Source organism: Sitophilus oryzae, unplaced genomic scaffold (genome assembly GCF_002938485.1).
Source record: "Sitophilus oryzae breed Bouriz unplaced genomic scaffold, Soryzae_2.0 scaffold_908_pilon_pilon, whole genome shotgun sequence".
NCBI lineage: Eukaryota > Metazoa > Arthropoda > Insecta > Coleoptera > Curculionidae > Sitophilus > Sitophilus oryzae.
The window spans coordinates 322,046-343,091 of record NW_022147537.1 but is presented as its reverse complement, the minus strand read 5'-3'; the positions used below and the strand labels follow the sequence as shown (position 1 = coordinate 343,091).

Here is a 21,046-nt window from a genome sequence, read left to right as displayed (position 1 = left end):
TACGATTTTGTTTTAAGCGAGAATGCCAAAAGTTGAAATAAGATGTAACGTTTTTTGTTCGTTACATGTATTTTTTATATATGATATATATTATGTCTGGCGTATCGTCATCGGATTCCGTATCGTTCAGGCCTGATAATTTATTTGGCACGCTTGGCGTAATTTTTACGTTCCCTAGTCGCCAACTCTGTTATCGTTTCACTGCTCTGTGGAGGCGCTGTCAACATCGCTCCAAGGTTAGGTCGCTCTCCGTGCTTAAGTTTAACTTCAATTTTTAGTGACGCTTATCTTCAGAGCCCTGCTTAGAGAAATTGCAATTATTTAAATCTTGCTGTATAATTTGAATCAGCTGCTATTTCGAAGCTACAGGTAAATATGAGATATTATCTTTATTAGATTCGTTATTATTATTGAATATTTTTAGGGTACAGTTTTGGATTGCCCCAACCTAACTTGTATTTGTATTTTGCTGGCATTCTTTCTCTTTTGTCCTCCAGAATGTCACCTGGAAGAAAGGACAGGTTCTTTATTATTTAGTGAGCCCTCGGAAGTAATTCGAGGGTCCTAGGTTATGTTCCAAGGTACGGGTAGTGTTCCCTTGTACCATTATCCTATGTACGGATGTCCTGTGGACGAGTGTCCCCAGTAGGAATGATTTTTCTTACATATAAAGTGCCCTAGCGTGGATGTAGCTTGAGCCCCATGCTGCTTCGTTCCCATCTATAAGCTAGTTAGTAGTTACGGCTTTATCAATTCATGGTGTCCTCGTTCTGGCCCCTTTTGTTGTATTGGATGGCCGAGTACAGAGATGCGAGCCCATCTCACGCTGTTACTGTTTGAAGCAAGATTACATAAAGGACAGCTAAGTGTAGATTTAAGTTCTAGTTTTACATTTAACATTTAAAACATTTTCAGTCTTAAACAATAACGTACATCTTAAGTAATATCGTACAGACTATGTTTAGTGGTTAGATTGTTAAGAACATTCATGTCGATTTAATATTTAAAATATGATTTAGATCTTAGGTTTCATTACATTACGTCTTGTAATGGTATTACTTCATAGATATTATTATTGCACTATTTTAACAGATGAATAACCAAACATAAATTCTAGAATCTACGGGTTGCAACATTTTCGATTTAACATCATATAAAATATATCAAATTAATTAAAGTAATGCTACATTTCATATATTCTCTTAAACTTTACATGTCTTGTATTTTATCATAGTTGTTTTCATAGATATTTAGTACAACTCTTAACACCACTTTCTTTGACATATAACCACTATATATTTACTAGAACTCTGTCATGTACCAGAAAAGAACATCAGGAATAAATATAGTCATTAGTTTTAAGTAATATACAACTGTGATTTCTTTCTCTGTACATGCCTGGCGCCCAATATCTATATTTTTTTGTTTATTGTTATTGATTAGTTTTCTCTCTAGTGAAATACCTTATCCACGACTGCTCTCCGATGAAAAGCTGCCGTTCGCAGTGGTAATGTTTTATAAAAAAACGCTACAATGATATGTCATTCTATTCAAAGTGTCATTTTCTATCGAATAAAGTAAAAAAAAAAATATCGAGGAGTGCATTGAAAAATCAAAAGTTATAGTTATTTCCGGTGAGACAGAAAGTGACCGAAAACAATTGAATATGTCAATCAATCAGGCCCTACACACTCAATGGCAATTTTATAGAACTACAAATTTAGTTTCTTCCGCATCGCCAGACGGCGCAAAAGACATTAAACTACAGGTTTCTAATAATTTATATATGAAGATGACATGAAAATATGTTGGTGATCCGTCAAGTTATTTTTAAATCGTTATTAAAATAATTATTAATTCAAATATTCCTGATTTGTCGGAAAGTTCGGTGATTTCAATGATTTGTGTTTATAGTTTGTGTTTTTATTAGTTTGAGCATTCTGATATTTACAGTCGATCATCATTTTCGTGTTAAATACTAAACTTTTCTATTAAAGTCGTTTTGACATTTTAGAAATGATAAATTTATGAACCAAATGAAAGAATAGTTTAATCATAAATAAGTAAGTACATAGTTGGTAATATGTAGTAATTTTAGTAACAGTTAATTAATAGTCTTCATATTTTTACTATTTTATAATTTATTTAATTGTTATATCAAAAAAATAGGCGCTATGTGCTCTATTTTTGGTGTTTAAAATGTATATATTCATAATTTTAATTTTGTTTTGACTATGTGACACTTCTAATGATCTAATCAAACATAAAATGTAGTAAAAAGCGAGTAAAAAGTCTATATTTATTATTTTATATTTTACAAGGAACAATTATTTTGCGCTTGAATAACGTTACCGTTTTAGTTAGCGTTAATAAGTAACGGAACGCTAAAATTATGTTATGCCAAAACTCCCCGTTAGTTTCTTCCGGATCACCAGGTGGCTTTAAATGACGGAGCCATTTGTTTTATGTCAGTGTCCAATCTAACTCTAGTGCATGAAATTAGTCTATGCAATCAATCCTGATTTATGTCATATCCTAACGTACTAAATCTCGTTTTTTTATCAAAAAAATTAAAAAAAAATAGTTATAATGATGAGTCACTTTTGAGAAACACCCAGTATAAAAGAATGTAATTAAATTCTACCATTAAGACACAAAATTAGCTAATACAGGTTAGATAAAACATACAGAGAATCTTAATTAAAAGTGGAAAACTACGGCTACTTCAATAATTCGATTGTGTTAGATGGCAGTGATGTAATTACATTGTATTGCTACTTTGTAATTAGAGAGTAACGTCATTAGCTGTGACATTTCTATTGGAAAATCGCATAATGTAGCTTCGGTATACATTTGCCTATACGTATTGTTGGGGAAAGATTAAAATGTTGTTAGGCTTCTGTTTACTGCTGAACATACAATAATTATTACTGAAATTTCATTACTATTTAAACACATTTGTGAAATGTTACGTTTGATCAAAATATGATAATTTTTTTAGAGTTATAAAACTATACAGGGCTTGCTAGAAATAAGTACAAGTACTTTAAGTGGTAGTATAATTTGACCCCAGAAACACGCCCAATTTTTTTTCAAAAAAAAAATGTTGCAATTTTTATAATTTGTTAATAGTACTTAGAGAGAATGTAATGTTGCCACCTCCTACGCTATCCACATTCTGTATGTTTATAAGTTATCAGTTTTTTATCACATTTTTAAATTCCTATAAAAAAAGACTTAAAATTAATTTTATTCACTGTAATTTTTTTAATCATTGTATTTTTATCAATTACTATCAAGTATAGTGCGACGTTTACTATACAGGGTGTCCCAGAAATAAGTGCAAGTATTTTAACTGGTAGTATAGTTCAACCCCAGAAACAAGCCTATGATGTTTTTTTGCGAAAAAAATGTTGAAAATTTAATTTTTTTCTTGACATTTTCAGGGAAATTCGAAAAAACTTTTTAGTGCCACTTGTCTATTCACCTGAGATTTCTCTACGGTGTATCTAAACCTTGCAGTGTTGCAACATCCTATGTTATCCACATTATACATAGTTCTATATTTATAACTTGATAGACAAATTTCTACCCAAAAAATTAGGAATGTTAAACTTAATCTTTTATCAGTGCTCATTATTAATAATTATAGAAAAAATGACGTTACGTTTATGGCCTTTACGAACATCTTTGTTACGCTGCAAAATAACTTTATTTTGGACTAAATTTAATAAAATGATTTATTCACAAAAGAGAAATTGCTAAAATGTTTATCGTAATTCAGAATTCAATATATCGATAATAGGCCAACGAATAATCGATTCATTTTTGTTTTGTTTGTTTCCTTTCATGTTTCTCTGTTTTATTTTGAAAATTTAATACGAATTTGATTGCATCGAGTGTCTTGAATTTGAAATTGTTGAAACTACGGCAACCTCGCTTAATATCGTCGCATGACGCAAGCTCGACACGACGGCTCAAAGAACAAAGAAGAAAGGAGCAGTTACCAGCTGACACGCGCCACTTTTGGTGAAAGGTTGGCTGTCGATGGCATTGTCGAAATACATCGAAAAGATAGCGAAAAAAACAAAATATGTATTTAAAATTGTTGAGTGAAACATGTATTTTCTTAGATTAAAAGTAGTTTGTAAAGTAGCGATAAGAGACAATAAATTCTCAACATTTATTCATTCGGAAAGGTATTCAACGTAATGTGCGCTTTTCAGCGTGTTTTGTAAATCAGTGGTTCAAGTTGTGATGAAGCCTATATGAAAATAATGTGTTATTATAATAACATGTACAAGTAAGGCAGCACAGTAAAGTGTATTTTAGTTAAGTGTGTATCGAAAAAGGGAACTGTCACAGTTATCGACCGGTCATAAGTATAATTTTTTAATGTTGTGTAAGTTTTTTCATGCCATCTTAAAAATGTAATGCATCTCTGCATCATCATCATCATTATTTAGCTTATACCGTCCACTGCTGAACAAAAGCCTCCCTTAACTCTAGCCATTTCCTTCTATTTTGTGCCACTTGAATCCAATTTCCAGCCACCCTCTTAATGTCATCTGTCCGTCGACTAGGAGGTCGTCCTCTGCTTCTATAGGCCTCGTGTCTCGGTCTCCATTCCACAAGTCTCTTTGTCCACCGTCCATCTGTCATCCTAGCCACATGTCCTGCCCAATTCCATTCAAAATGTAAGGCAGATATCACGGCATCTCTTACTCCTGTTCGATTTCGTATTGTATGATTGGGTTTTATTTCACATACAGAGTACACATCTCTGAGTGTAACTCCCAACATGGAACTTTCCATTTTCCGTTGCATGATTTCTATTCTATGTATGTTCTTTTTTGTCAAAGTAAGCGTTTCAGCTCCATACGTGAGGACAGGCAAGACACACTGGTTAAAGATCTTTCTTCTTAAACATATGGGAATATCAGATCTCAGTATATGCCCTAGTTTGCCAAATGCCGCCCACAACAAACCTATTCTTCGTAGGATTTCGTGGGTCTGATTATCCCTTCTAATACCGATCTCATGCCCTAAGTATTTATATATATGCACTTGTTCTGAAGGTATGTTATTAATGTAAGTATGTAAGGTATGTTTAAATTTCCACTTAGTACTAGGTTTGTCATGTATTGTGTCTTTGACAAGTTAATTTTCAAACCGACTTTTTCCGAAGCATTATTTAGCATATCCAGCATATTCTGTGCCTCCTATATGTTGTCTGTTATTAAAGATCTGTCTTCTTAAACATAGATGATTTATCAGATTTCCATCAATGCCTTAATTCCTGTTGAATCCCAGTTTAACCTATTTTTAACATACTTTCTAGCGCTGCAACGAATAGTTTCTAATACAGTGTGTCGCCTTGTCTTACCCCTCGATCGATATTGAATTTGTCGATATTCTGACGTTTGCCGTGGCATTATCATATATATGTCTTATAATTGAGGAGTATCGATGATCGATGCGACTCTCACTTAGTGTCTCTAGAAGCTTCCACTGGTCTACCGAATCGAAGGCATCTCTGCCATCTCTCCCAAACTCCTCAGGTGGTGTGATATTATGACTTATTTTTAAGCATATACTTTCTTGTCCATGTGGCAACACAGGGCATCGAATTACCTGATATCCGGGCTTGATCCAGGTAATTGGATGTAGTTGGCGATATCTGCCGGCGGTTCTCAAAATGTTGCTATTTTTTTAAATTTTCAAAGTTAAATAACCCGGCTATTTTCAATTTATTTTAAAATTGGTAAAGAGAAAATATGTTTCTTTTGACAAGATCTGCCACCCCTTAAAATCTTCTTCTTCCTGTGCCTTGTGCTTAGCCGCACGTTGGCGATTGTCTGTACTCTTCATACAATGTGTAGAGTGCCGTTTTCGGCTCTTCGAAATATGGTGGCTGCGTCGCTGATGTTACACCAATCCCGTATGTTTCTTAGCCAGGAATGTTGTTTTCTTCCTGGGCCTCGCCGTCCCTCTATTTTTCCTTGTAGAATCAGCTTAGGAATGTAATATTTGTCTCCTCTAAGGATATGGCCGAGGTATGAGACTTTCCTTTCTTTAACTATATTAAGCATTTCTCGTTCATAGCCTGCACTTCTTAAAACTTCTTCGTTGGTGGCATATGCGGTCCATGGCACACGTAAGAGTCTCCGGAGAGTCCACATTTCGAAAGCCTCGATGCGGTTCAGGGTTCTAGCCTTGAGTGACCAGGTTTCTGCACCGTATAATAAGATGGGCCATATGTAGCATTTTACTACCCGTAGTCTAAGTGTTAGCGGGAGACTGATTAGCACGCAGTCTCCCAGGAAGTTTTTAAGTTTAAAAAATGTTGACTTTGCATAATTTGTTCTAAGTTTAACTTCCTCATCGCAGTCCCATCGTTCATTGATCATGGCACCCAGATATTTAAATCGTGGAACTCGCTCTATAATATTTCCATTCACGGTCAATGCGGTGTTGATTGCAGGCTGGTGCCTATTACCATAAGTTTGGTCTTGGCAGCGTTGATTTTAAGACCGAAGCGATTTCCCATGTCCCCTATCTTATTTATTATTTGCTGGAGATCCTCTAAAGTTGGTGCTAGTATTGCCGTATCATCTGCATATCTTATATTGTTAATTGGAACTCCGTTAATCTTAACTCCTCCACTGCCAGGGCCATTTGAAATATTTTTTCGACGTATATATTTAAAAGTATTGGTGACAGTATACAGCCCTGGCGGACTCCTTAACACACACTGAAAGTGTCTGTGAATACATTTTTGTTAACTCTTATCTCCGCGGTTTGGTTCCAATCGTTTAAACCCCTTAAAATACTTGCATTTATTTCTGGAATACCCTGTATTTTAAATACTTTTTTAACAGTTTAGTAAACTGAAATAATGAAACTAAATAATGAACGATTATAGCAGCTTTTCAACAGTGCAGAATTAGCGCTCTCTATTAGATATGTAAATACTTAAATAGTCAACGTTTGACCTATATTTAAACAGATCAGCTGATGGCATTTTTAGGTTATTCTCATAAACAGTAAACTTCTGACAAAACTAAAAAAAATATGCAAATATAAGGTAAGTAAAGATCCTTTTATTATTCAAATAGAAATATCAATTATTTTGGTGTTTATTCACAAAACCAAAAAAGTGTTTACACCAATATAAAATAAAAATCAACTGGAGTACGTATAAAATGATAAAGAAAGCCGAAGTCCTTATATACATCGTGAATTATTAAGAATCTAAAAATACAGAAAATACAAAACATTTTAAGTAGATTGGAAGTTAATATTTAAAGATGTCTGCATCAAGAAGTACAGTTCTAGTATTTTTGTATCATTTATATAAGTCTATTTATGTTCCTTGATATCATTTAGAAGATATTTTCAATTTTTTCCATGCATATAAGCGATAATAAAAGAAAACCAAGAAATAAAATACGGATATGCAAAGATATTCAAAATAACTAAAATATTTGATAGGTATATATTAAGCGTTTTAGATTTTTGGCACTGGGGTTTATAAAAATACACCAAAAAGGTCGAAAGTTCAAGCAATATCGATTTCCTCAGTGGAAAATAAGATTTTCAAGATGGAAAGTTAGTTCAACCCGAGTTGTGGTTTTAGAAATTAATAGCTTACAATATTATTAAAAGTTGCTTTGATTTACTTAAAAAGTATTTCTTGTTTTCCTCGACTGTTTAGAGTTGGAGAACAAAGATAGAAATAATTTTTTTAATCTTTTAGTTTTAATGAAAATTTTAGAATTATTCCTTTTTATAATGTACAGGGTGGTCGAAATTGGTCTGTCTTAACAGAGAAAACCTATTTCCTGACTAGATAGAGCAAAACCGACATAGATGTCATGGACTCGATTTCTGAGTAACGTTTAATGACCTAAACCGCCTGTTCATATTTTCACTGCCAACCGGAGTCTTTTTGAATTTTTTGCCATTTGGAAAATTGCCCATAACTTTTGTATTTCTCGGAATAATAAAATTCTGTAAAAATGTTCTTCAGGCGCATTTTTAAGCACAATCCAGTGGCGTAGTCAGTTTTTTTCTATACTTGCTTTTTTAGTCAGAAATAATAAAAAATATAATTTTTTAAATAGAAATCATAGTTGGCTATGAACTTAAAAAACATTGGAAATCAATAGAATAAACGTAATCACCAAGAGGTTAACTAGAATGCTTTTAAAAAATATTTACTTTTAAAAAATGCAGCTATACTATACCGGGTGGTGCATCGTTGTTTAAAACATAGAAAATCCCATGCAAATTTTAAACTGTCGAAATATTAGCTCCGATATTAATTTTACAGCTAAGTCGTACATATTTTTTTTTGTAACTGCTGCGTATGCTGAATTGTTAACAAAAGTCTAATAGTCTAACAAAAGTTTTAATCTTAAAGTAAAATTTGAATCAATCACAATTGTTTATCTCCATCATTTGCCGGACTAATAATACAGAAATCACATCTCAATTACAAACAATTCGTTATTTATAGTGATTTACAGTAATTTTATTAAATTATACGAATATTCTCGTTGATTATTGATTTGATATAAATATAACAATGAAAATGCAAGTTGCTTAGCTCTAAATTCTAATTCTGAGATGGCAAATGAGCTAGATACTTTACCTAGACCGTTATTCAGAAGGTACAAATCTATCGATGAAATGATGCATGAAATCACGAATCTGTTACTCGGCTATCAGATCGTTAGCCAGTGTTGCCACAAGCTTATTTTTCATCGTGGTAGATTATCACAAAACAACGTGGTTAAATTGTTTCACAAAGAGGTAGATCTACCCCTAACGGGGTAACTGTGGCAACACTGCCATGTGTATGCTACCTTTCGTATGCTGAATTCATATACCAAATTTGAACAATTTTGGACAAGCCAACTTGGTTGTAGTAGTAAGTATGCCACGCCCTTTCTAATTCGAAGTTCAATAAAACACAAGTTTACTTAATGCAGAATGAGTTACATAGAGGCCACATGCTTTTTAATTTTAACAGCCAGGTGGTCGGGGTTCAAAGATATTAATAAAAGGGCGCCACGAGATTATACTCTATGAACTCGGCAATAAAGATGTAACTATTAAGTAGACTTCAACACTAACCTCGAACTGTTGAGTGCAGCTATTATGAACTTCAAATATTCTATAACTATATGTACTTAAGTGACTCTAACTTAACTATGTTTCTAGACTGTAAATAATACTACTAAAAATATTTAAGCAATTTATTAAAATATTAAAAAGTTATAAAGAACAGAAATGAATGAAATGTAAAATGATTGGAATATATTAAGTCAGAATTTAAATCAATAAAAACTAAATCTATGACGTCATCCCCCTTAACTTAAACTAAGTATGCTCTAAGGGCGGAATACAAATATCAAACTAAATCTAACTAATATCTAAACGATCTTACTCTACAGTATAATGTCTTGACAAGAACTTGAAAACTACTCGGAAGTCCCTCCGGCTGAGCTTCGGTGTATAGCAATGGGGTAGCTACAGCAAGATACAGCAGCTCGGTGTACTGTCACTGGAGCCTACGGATGTCAGCAGACGTACAGGTGAAAGGTAGGTGTTGAGATTTCAAATGGTGAACATAAAAAACCCTCAATGAGGGTTTATGATGTCCAACGTGTAACTCTACACACGGGCAACAGAAACGGATGGAATTCTGGACTGTTCTGTGCTGTACTTCTTGCTCTTGGAACTGTTCGGGGACTTATTGGGCACGTGGAATCGGGATATCGGTCGGAAAAATTTGGCTATTTAATCCCTTACGGAAATTGGTCGGTGGTCCATGTAAACTCAACAAAATCCAACCACGTCTCTGACCAAATGTGTTTCGGAAGCCTTAATCCTTCTTTACGAAGACCTGCTATTCGCCAACAGGGAATGCTTCACGAAACGGCAGCCATTTCTTCACGACGATATTCTCGGTCGGGGAGTACACAAGAAGTGATGCAAGGATTCGATTTCCTTCACAAAATCAGATTTCAACCGGAAATCTCCCTCCAGGATATAGATAGAGAACTATATATCTTGACTAGTCCAACTCACAAAAAGGCATAAATAAAAAACGATGTTCTAGATCATTTTCACAGCCATCTTCGATATCCGGTCAATGAACGAACTAAACTCACAAATTCCCACAATTAAATAAACGAATTGCACACTCCGATCCACATAAAAAATAACCAATTTAACTACGAAATTTTATCTGATAATTATAAAATTTCAATAACCAAAACGAAGGATAAATAAATCCAAAAACATCTGATTTGATCTGACAGTGACAAGGGACAAGTGATGACCAGATATAGAGAGATGGACAAAAATTCTAATGCTGGACGGTATCCAGTGACAATATTCTGTGGCTATATAATATCGCGGTGTATAACGGGTTGCATAATCGTAAAATTTAAATAAAATAATATTAAACCATAAAATTATAGTAAACATGATGCAAAAACAATAGTTATTTGCGATAATTTATGAGCTAGCACACAGAGGTCGTTGCCAGGAAATTTGACTGTTACAATTCATTGACAAAAAACTATCTATTTTTAAATTAAATCTGAACAGCTAACAATGCAATCAAAGGTCATTGTCCAGCCGTTTTTGAGTTATATATGTTGGAACTAACTCAACTTTGTTATATTAATTTAGATTATAAAGAATAAGAAAGTATTAGCCGAGATTTCAGCCGTGTTGGCCAAATCAAACTAAACGAAATCAATATTTAGTGTTGGTAATAACTTAATTGCTTTATTCATAATTAGGCTCAAACCAAAACCTACGTCTAAAATCCGTATTTAATCCATCTCGTCTAGTCTTTGAGTATTCATAAGATACGCAAATATCAAGTCTAAGAATATCACATTTAGCTAAGTGAAATTAGACAGATTGAAATGGAATGCGATACGTTTGTAATATTAATTTCTACCGCTTACCCGTTCAAAAATATTCTAATAAAGTTTTTTTTATATATATAAACATTTATTATCTAAATATATACAACTGTTTAAAAATATACAATTTAATAATATTATTATTAAGCTTTATCTTCGTGGCAGTTGTTGGTTGTGTCCTTCTTCATCTGCAACAGTTTGAAGTCTTTTAAGACTCTCCCTGGGCAGGTGGTATCGAAGGAATTGTTCTTTTTTTCAATAAATTGGTCTATGTCGTCTACGTTTACACGCTCTTCTCAAATATCATGTTTTTAATTTTTTTCTTAAAATTTTTATAATTTAATTGAATTAATTCTTTTGGTAACATATTATATATTGTGGTAGTTTCTGTTGTTAGTTTTTGTGAAAGTTTCTTTTGTGTTCTTTTGGCTGTTCTGATGTCTGATTTTCTTCCGGTTTTGTGTGTATTTGTTTGTTAGTTTTTAAAGAAATGTTTGTTTTTATTAATTTATTTTTGATTTAGTGTAGAAGTAATATATTATGATATTTTATTAATTGTCTTATGTTTAGTTCTTTTGTTTTTTGGTATACTTCTTCTGTTGGTGTTAGTTTATCTAGGTTAAGTATTATTTTTAGTATTTTATTTTGTTGTCTTTGTAGCATGTTTAAGTTTTTTTCTGTAGTATTACTTAAATATATATTTCTTGGTGAAAATAATGCATGGTATATTGGTTTCTTTATATTTGGTGGTATTATGTTTTTAAGTTTTAGGAGTGTGGCAATTGTTCTGGCGTTTTCTTTTTTTAAACTATTTATATGTGTGTCCCATTTTAAATTGTTATGAATTTTAATGCCGAGGTAATTGACTTCAGATATTTCTTTTATTTTTTGCTCGTTTAGAGTTATATTTAAGTCTTTTGTTAAATTAAATTAAATATTATAAATTCTGTTTTGGATTCATTTATAAACTTGCGTGCATAGAAATCGGCCCACTGTAAACTTTTGACTTTATTTGTGTCTTTTAGAATCTATTTATCAGACCAAGAAAAAAATATGAGCTGTTTCAAAGACAATTTAACATGCTTTAATATGAGTATAAATGTATCCAAAGTACTTATCGTTTATATGCGTAGCAACGGGTAAACAAATGAAGGGGTTTTTGTGTTGTGGTGACAATAAGAATAAAAAACTTATCAAATATTGCAATTACTACTTTACTGTTACTTTATAATCGAAATTTGCACATTGTTCTTTCATTGTTTGATTTGTTGTGTTTCATTGTTTGATTAGTGTTTTAATTTAATGCATACATCACGGAAAAAAGCTGCCAAACTAATCGCTTTAATTGAAAATGGATTTAAACAGAGAGCTGTAGCTTGGCAACTGCATATGATACACGTAGCGGTTCGAAGAGTGTGTAAACGATATGAGGAGACTCGATCCTTTCGTAAGCGACCTGGAACTGGTGGAAAGAAATATACAACGGATCGTGATGACTTTATTGTGTCAACAATATTAAGAAATTTGCATCTTAATGCTATTCAGGTGCAACAACAGCTCCGTGAAACACGAGGAGTGACTGTTAGTCAGAGGACAGTAAGACGAAGATTGAAGGAAAGTAACATGACCCTCAAAACACCCGCAATTGGTCCAAAACTTACCCCAGCTCATCGTCAAACACGCCTGCCTTTTGCACGGAACATCTGAATTGGTCACTAGAACAATGGGAATGTGTTTTATTCTCAGATGAGACCAGAATATGCCTCTATGGTACCGACCGAAGAAGAAAAGTGTTCCAGAAGCCAGATGAGCGATTCGCAGAATGCTGCATTGAGGAGCGAATTGCTTATGGAGGTGGTTTCTGCATGATCTGCGATACAATTTCTATGACTGCGCGAACCGACCCAGTTTTTATCCGTTGGGACGACCGTCGGCACGGGAGAGGAGGTTTAACTGGTGCTAGGTATATTGAGGAGATTTTAGCAGTTCATATGGTACCTTACGTCGACTACATTGGAAGCGAATTCACTTTTATGCATGACAATACGAGAGCACACACATCAAGAATCGTGCATGATTACATTTCAGAAGTCGGTTTTCAGGTTATGGAATGGCCAGCATGTAGTCCAGACTTAAACACGATAGAACATTTATGGGATGAGCTAAAGCGAAGGATTCGTACCAGACAAAGAGCCCCAACCTCTATCCCAGAGCTCATTGTTGCAGTATAAGAAGAGTGGCTTAACATACCGCAAGCAACAATATCAAACTTGATTGAATCTATGCCAAACTGTATGAGGGATGTTGTAAGAGCAATATACAGCGATATTTTATAAATCTAACTCTTGGTCGAATTTGAAAAGATTAGCAGAGGAAGACTTTCAGACAATTAATACCTGGTTTGTCAAAAACAAATTAACATTATACTATGACAAAACCAAATTTATATCCTTCTCTATTTATAAAAATAATGAACCAGATTGGGACAGATTACAAATAACCAATAATAATGTAATACCGGAATGTGATTTAATAAAATATTTAGGGGTTACAATCGACAAACATCTTAAATGGAATATTTATATTAATAATGTAACTAAAAAATTGCGAGAATTGATGCCGAAATTTAATTATTTGAAAAGTTTTTTGGACGTCAAACAGCTTAGAATCCTGTACTCATTCTTTGTACAATCTCATTTGACATATGGAATTCTAGGGTGGGGTGGTGCGGCTGAATGTCATTTAAAGAGCTTGTATTCTGCTGAAAAAGAAAACTTTCTCTTCAAACGTTCTCTTTAAGCAGGCGCATCTACTGGATATACGTCAGCTATACTGCCTAGATGTTTTAAAATTCATTTATCAGGGGAAAATATCTATTGAACATGTTGACCATGAATATGAAACTAGACATAAGGCATTTTATCCTAGTTTATGCTCTAAAACTGTTGGACAAAGATCTTCAAAGTTTTTTGCACCTCGATTACATAACATCTTACCAACCTTCCTAAAGGATGTTAAAAGTTACTCTGGGTATGCAAATGGATGGTTGATCGAGGTAGAGATATATTTAATGACCTAGTTAACTTAAAATATACAAAATAAATTTTCATAAGTACCAGTGAACATTATATATTGTCATAATTAAATTCTATTCCTTTCACACACAAGTAATTCTATTACATTGTGGTAATTCTTTTAACGTTTATTTCGATTCTTAAAATTTAAATTTAGTCTTAGTTAAATTGTACTTAGATAATGTGTATTAGATATAGTAGCATATTATGTTGTATTGTACTGTACTATTTTGTATCTGTTTTAATTTCAAGAGAAAATGTTTTAATAAACGTTATTATTATTATTATTATATTATGTCGAATATCTAATTATCGAATATATAATTGTTACAATAATTACAAAATAAATTATATATATAATAATAATTTCAGTAAAATAAATAATACAGATAACCATCAAAAATTAAATATATTAAAAGTTAAGAAAATTATTTGCAAAATAATTTATTTTTTTGTCGCTTGATTTTCAGTAGTTTACGAGGCAGACAGACAAACTCAGATTTCGGAGTTTTTAATATTCCGGAGTTGTTGGCTATAAAGTAAGTTACCGTACTATAACGAGCTTTATTATATCGATAAAAGTATCCAGTAAAGATAAAGCAGGGGTTCCTTCATAAACTAACTAGCTGTTATTCGAATAATAAAAATAATAATAAATATCTACATAACCTAAATTTTAGAAAAAAAAACTAAACTTTGTTTTATTTATTTAGATTAATTCTTAGACAACTAACTTAGAAAAAAACTAGAATGTAACAGTTTTACTGACAGTTGGAAATTTACGGTTTAAACTGGGAAAGTATTTTTAAAACTGACTGTTGTGACTAAAAATTGTGACCTGTCATCAACATATTCCAGTTCAAAGCGAAATCGATATGCTGAAAAGCAATTTATCATGCTCGTAGACATATTCAAAACGTATCTAAAGACCAATGGGCTTTTGCTTTCTTTTATAACGCTTCATGTGTTAAGTCTATTAGTATGTACTTATAATACTAACTTTAAGTTATTGTATGTTTAGTATTATCAAAGTTTAACTGTAGATATTTTATTTTAATGTTTAACATTATTTGAAATAAGAATCTTTTTGCATCACTAAAATCTTGTTGATATATTTTAGATTTTCAAAAATTTGCCCTCTAGACTTTATAAATGAACTTTTAACAAGGAAATAAACTTTTAGTCGCGTGATTAGACTTGACTTGACCGATACAGCGTTGCCGATTTTACATAATTTCTTTTAATCAAAATAGTTTAAGAAACAAAAATGAATCAGTTATAAATATATAAACAGTTATTATTTACCCATCAACAAAACTCACCTTCTTAAAATCTCTTAAGAGATATAAAGGGCAATTACTACTGCTTTTCCGTTCAAAATATTCTAATAAAGTTGCGGTGAGTTTTTGCAACGGCTGTTAAGCTACTTTGGCTTCTTGTACACTTGGCACTAAGGGCGGTTCTAAAAAATTCGGCTAGTAAAAAATGTTTAACTTCAAGTAGCACTATACACAATTCACTTAAACCAAAAAACTCATAATACAACACTAAAGTGTCAAAACGAATCAAAATGTCAAGAAATAAATAAATAAATGTGACAACTGTGACATTATCTACAGCAGAGCTACCGCCTGAATCGCCAACAGGAAATTTAAATTCCGGTTAGTCAGCCCAGGGCCGAATATGTCCATTGTTGGCAACAATGAATTTAACAATCGCGCCATCAATGACGCAATTAAAAGTTTATTTGGTATCGCTTATACATTAATGTTATGAATATAATAAATCATTATATTGCCTCTAAACGAAAATTAAAACAGGTTTTCTATCCTAATCCAATCAAATATAGTTAAATGAATTGCTCAGGCATCTGTATGTTAGTAATATAATATTATGGCTGTCGCTTTTTTTATTTTTCCAGAGAACGCCAGATAACATAACAATTTTAGTAAAGCTTTGTTCATTTCAATCTCCTAACATTTTCATTTGACAACCTTGTTTTCTTTTTGTTAAATTAAATCCACTGATATCACCTGATACTGCAAGCCTATGTGCGTGATTTCTTAATTCGTTTCATAGTCGCTAAATATACAGTAGCTTTCAAGGCAAAAAGAAGCAAAAGAAAATATATCAATAAAAAAGGTTTCTAGCTTATTTTTAAAGTAAAGGAGACTCGAAACAAGTTACCTCAATGACAGAATTATCAATAGTTAGGCTCTTGTTTTAGTTTATTTTGTTTTATACCTTTTACGTATTTGATAATACTATACAGGGTGGTCCGAACTGTATTCCGGGAACTTCGGCAGCACATTATGCAGATAAAAATAAGTAAAAAAGTTCGTATAAATGTATGTCCTAAAATGCTTAGTTTCGGGGATACAGGGTGTAGAAATTTCATTTTTATTTCTATTTTTCCCAAATAATTTCTGAAGTAACGTCAATATTTAGATGAAAATTCATGTCTGGGAGTTTTTTGTTATTATAAATTTGATTTTGATGTCAATATTACCCCTAGTTGTAGAGGGCGCCACCTACATGTGTTTCAACTGTTTTGAAGAGTAATAACTTTTCGTCCTTTTATTTCTCTTTACACCGCTTAAAAATATGTAGGTGGCGTCCTTTAGGAAGTAGGAGTTATATTGACATCAAAATCAAATTGCTCATGTATCCCAGATATCAATTTGCATCCAAATATTGACGTTACTTCAGAAATTGTTTGGAAAAACTCGAAATAAAAATAAAATTTCTACACCCTGTATCTCCGAAACAAGGATTTTAGGACATACATTTATACTACCTTTTTTCCTAATTTTATCTGCAGAATACAGTTCGGACCTCCCTGTATAATAATATAATAGCTTGTAAAAATGGACGCTAATGCTCCTGCCGTTACATTAAACAAGCTATAAGTTTGCATCTGTATGACTAAACTAACAAGTATCAAACATAAGCAATAGATCTCACCTGTTGAGTTAAGTGCAAGTCCGACTTGGATGATGCCACCAAAGCAATCACGTACGATGCACAAGTTCCAAAACTCAAGAAGATACAGTATCGCAGTCTCAAGGGCAACGTGACGTAAATCAAGTAGTCCAGGAGCAGAACCCAGCCGAGGCTGTCCCTCAAGGTTACCTCGTTCCTCTTCAGGAACAGCGTTGCCATTATTTGAATGTTGGCAACGTGCCAGCAGATGTGAGGCAACGCTGCCCAGAACACTTTGCTCTTGATGAGGTCTTTCGTGCTCAGGACGAAGAGTAGAATGTTGATAACGAGGAAGAACAGTATGGTGCTGATTGTGAGGACATCTGTGGAGAATCCTACCTGAAAATAAAGTAATTTGTATTGAAATTTCAAACAAATCTGGTTGAACATGCTTGCTTCATCCACGTTACCGTAGATGGAGCTAAGAAGGCTTTGGTAGGGTATATATAAGTAAACAAAATACGAGAGGCGGAAAAAGGGGCCAAAAACCCTACATATATGCTTATTCTCTGCATTAGGTTCATCAGACCGAAAGGAACAACCATTCAACGACCGGTTTCGGAGATTTATCTCCATCGTCAGGCCGACTTTGCTGTAACCCTCGATCTGACCAACGAAAAGCAGAGAATAGCATTTGAGTACAAAACGTACTGCTATGGCGAGTGCTAGAAGCTCTTACGCCATCTAGCGGCAGCTGTGGTAGATGACAATCAAAAGATCGTACCGCCAAAATTAAAACCAGCGGCCTACTTGATTTAAACATAAATTTGCTTCCATCCACGTTACCGTAGATGGAGCTAAGAAGGCTTTGGTAGAACATATTATATAACGTAAACAAAATATTAGAAGCGGAAAAAGGGGCCAAAACGACGGTACGATCTGTGATTGTCACAGCTGCCGCTAGATGGCATAGAGCTTCTAGCACTTGCTATATCAGTACGTTTTGTACTCAAATGCTATTCTCTGCTTTTCGTTGGTCAGATCGAGGGTTGCAGCAAAGTCGGCCTGACGATGAAGATAAATCTCCGAAACCGGTCGTCGAATGGCTGTTCCCTTCGGTCTGATGATGGACCTAATGCAGAGAATAAGCATATATAGTTCAATTTGCGAAGTTTGAAACTTTCGTCATCATTTTCGGCGCCATATTGGTTTTCACGTATTTCTTGGTCCATGAGTTGTTTATATCTCTGGTAAACTATCAATAGCAAATTTAATAACAAAATATTAAACAATGACAATGTTCATGGATCTTATAAGCAGGAATTCCAGGGGACAAATGAATATTGTGACTTGTTTTGCTGCTTTTTGTTCTTTATCTTTCACGATTCCTCTGGAACTTATTCTTTGCACAGTCGAGCATGAAATTCCTAAAGCCTCAGTGACTATCAAACACGTGAATATTTTCGAGTTAGTTACAACATATTAACTCGTACATCGTAAACAGCCGACACAGGTAAAAGGGTTTTTTCCACCATCTTTTTCGAGTTTCAAATACTCGATAACTTTTAATATGAACAGTTGTTCTTTTTCACTAAAACCGGACGACATTTTAAACACAAATTAAATCACAAATAACTAAATAAGCACAGAAAATCCCACAAAAAATTACGGGAAACTATCGGAGTCGTTAAAATTTAACGACAACGTTGACAGTCGGCGATATTTTTTTGTTAGATTTCGGCGGGTAATACAATAAATATGATGTTTGCCTTTTTCTATTCATGCACATTAAACAAGGAAGTACGATTCTTTATACGTAATGAAGGTGATCCGTATGTAAAACGAAAAAAATAATCGTATGATGTAAGAAATATAATGGACTTACGTTTTTGACACAAAATTTCCATTTCATGTGATATACATGGATTAGAGAGAGAATGACAATATGTGACGAAAGACTCAAACTTCGCAAATTGAACTATATGTAGGGTTTTTTGGCCCCTTTTTCCGCGTCTCGTATTTTGTTTATTTAAATCTGGTTGAATTTACTGAATTAATTTATAAGTTTTATAGGCTTAGTGCATTTCAGTTGATTTGAACAAATTCCGACCGCGGCGCTTCAACGGCAGAAATCATCAATTATCAGTACCTATGTATTTTACGACGCCGCGCCGTCCAGGTGACAGTTCATGTTCATTGCATGAAAATAGTATTGAAATCGTGGCTTTGTCATAATAATTAAGTACCTATTTTAGTTTTTTGTTACTGCAGTTATTGAGATTATGAAACACTCAGGTAAGAGGTTTGTGTGATGTAACGCTGTTTCGGGTAGTAAAAAATAAGTGAAAAAGAATTCGAACTAGGCGTCGCACGTCGCGCGTCGTGTTGTGACAATTTCAAATGTTAATAAAATTGCCGAAAAAATATTAACACGTAAAGGAGAGCGTAATTAGGGCGTTGTTGTATGCAATAATATTCAATAACTCAACTTTCCCGGATATTCAACTCTCCCGAAACAACAATTTATAGCTTCATATTTTCTCACACCGATTTCATCCAAACCAAAAATGGATTCAAGTAGTTCGACGAAACAAGTGAGTAAACACAGTGCTCGTTACAGAATGAAAAAATCAAATAGACATACTATGAGAGGATAAAATATAATTGGCAATATTAATGGTATACTTTTTTTAAACGACTAGTGATTAAATGTTTTATGAACATCTTCTAAAATTATAATTATATACCTTTAAAAGTTTTCGTTATAGCCGAACTAGCCCCAATTATGGCCCACTAGCAAAACCGGTGATTAAAACTATGCTCGCTACGTATTTAAACGTAGTTGAACTCATCTAAAAAGTTTTTTTTAGCTGGAATAATAATTAAATATTTTTTATACTTGCTATTTAAACCCGCGTATTTGTATATACTAGTTGTTTACGATATTCTCCGATGGTGGCAGCACCGGAAGAGAATGCACCAAGCCTATAGGCTCAGCTCTTTCCTTTAGCTTATATCAGTTATGTAAAACACACTTGTTTATTTACTTTTCTTAACAGAAAATCACAAAAATGTTTCTACGAAAATGCACAATTTTCAGTTTTTTCAACTTTGGATGGGCACTCGTTGAAGCTCATTCCGGCTAGCTCTATATCTCTGGTTTAGAACAATGCTACCTTAAGCAAACCACAGAGAAAATCGGTTTAAGTAAATAGAGATTCCATCAGAGAGGCAGCGTGTTGCATAGTTTGCAACATCGCTGTCGTTATCGGAAATGCCGACCTGTAACTAAATTGACCGGTTATTGATATTAATTAGTGAAGTTTATGAACGGACGGGAAATAGATTATAGTGTGTTATAGAGGTAATATTGAACTTGTCTGTGAAAGGTAACTTTTAATCGTGCTGGCATAAAATATATTTTCTGCAAAAATAAAATAATTAAAAAATACAGAACTATTTTTTACTTAAAAACACTAAACAACAAAGGTTTCGGCAAATATCACGTAATTTCTTTCGGGAAAAAGATATTGAAAAAATTGGAGAAATATAAAAGTTACAGATCTACTGTGTCCCCCCTTCTTGAGTTATAACTCGTCATGCAGTTTTAAGGCTTTGAATAAAGATCTGAGACGGTTTTACAGAGGTTAGTTCTCGATCTCTAATATTAGTGGTACCAAAGTTTATGGCACCAATAGTTGTCGTCTCGGCGCACGCAGTAAGGTGTTCTAGTGTTTCCTCATTTTCCCCACAGAATTCAATCTACTGAGCTGTTCATTCTGGAGACAGTGTCCTGTTAAAAAAACTGTGACAACAGAGTGTCTTAGACTGTTTGAGGATTCCAATTCCAAGATGGAATCTTCCAGGTTCTTGAACTTTATATCGATTTAAGGGATTCTAAGAGTTTTTAAAAAATTACATATTAATAAAATCATAACAAAGTCAACTGCTTAAAATTAGGTGTATAAATTAAATTCTATTTAATTTTAATTATAATTACAAATTATTAAGGGATCGTTACGTAAATATACTTCATGTAATTGATAGTGTTGGGAGGAAGGCTTAAGAGCTAATAGAAGAGATACCTATAATTTAAAATCG

General features: G+C 33.3%; 1 protein-coding gene across 1 annotated transcript in view; it reads right to left on the bottom strand.

The window, feature by feature from the left end:
- LOC115890718 (adenylate cyclase type 3) overlaps positions 1-21,046 on the bottom strand; it is a 118,058-nt gene that overhangs the window by 84,805 nt on the left and 12,207 nt on the right. Inside the window, exon 3 of the mRNA XM_030911021.1 lies at positions 16,988-17,344. Coding sequence (XP_030766881.1) covers positions 16,988-17,344 — 357 coding nt within the window. The remainder of the gene's footprint in view (positions 1-16,987; positions 17,345-21,046) is intronic.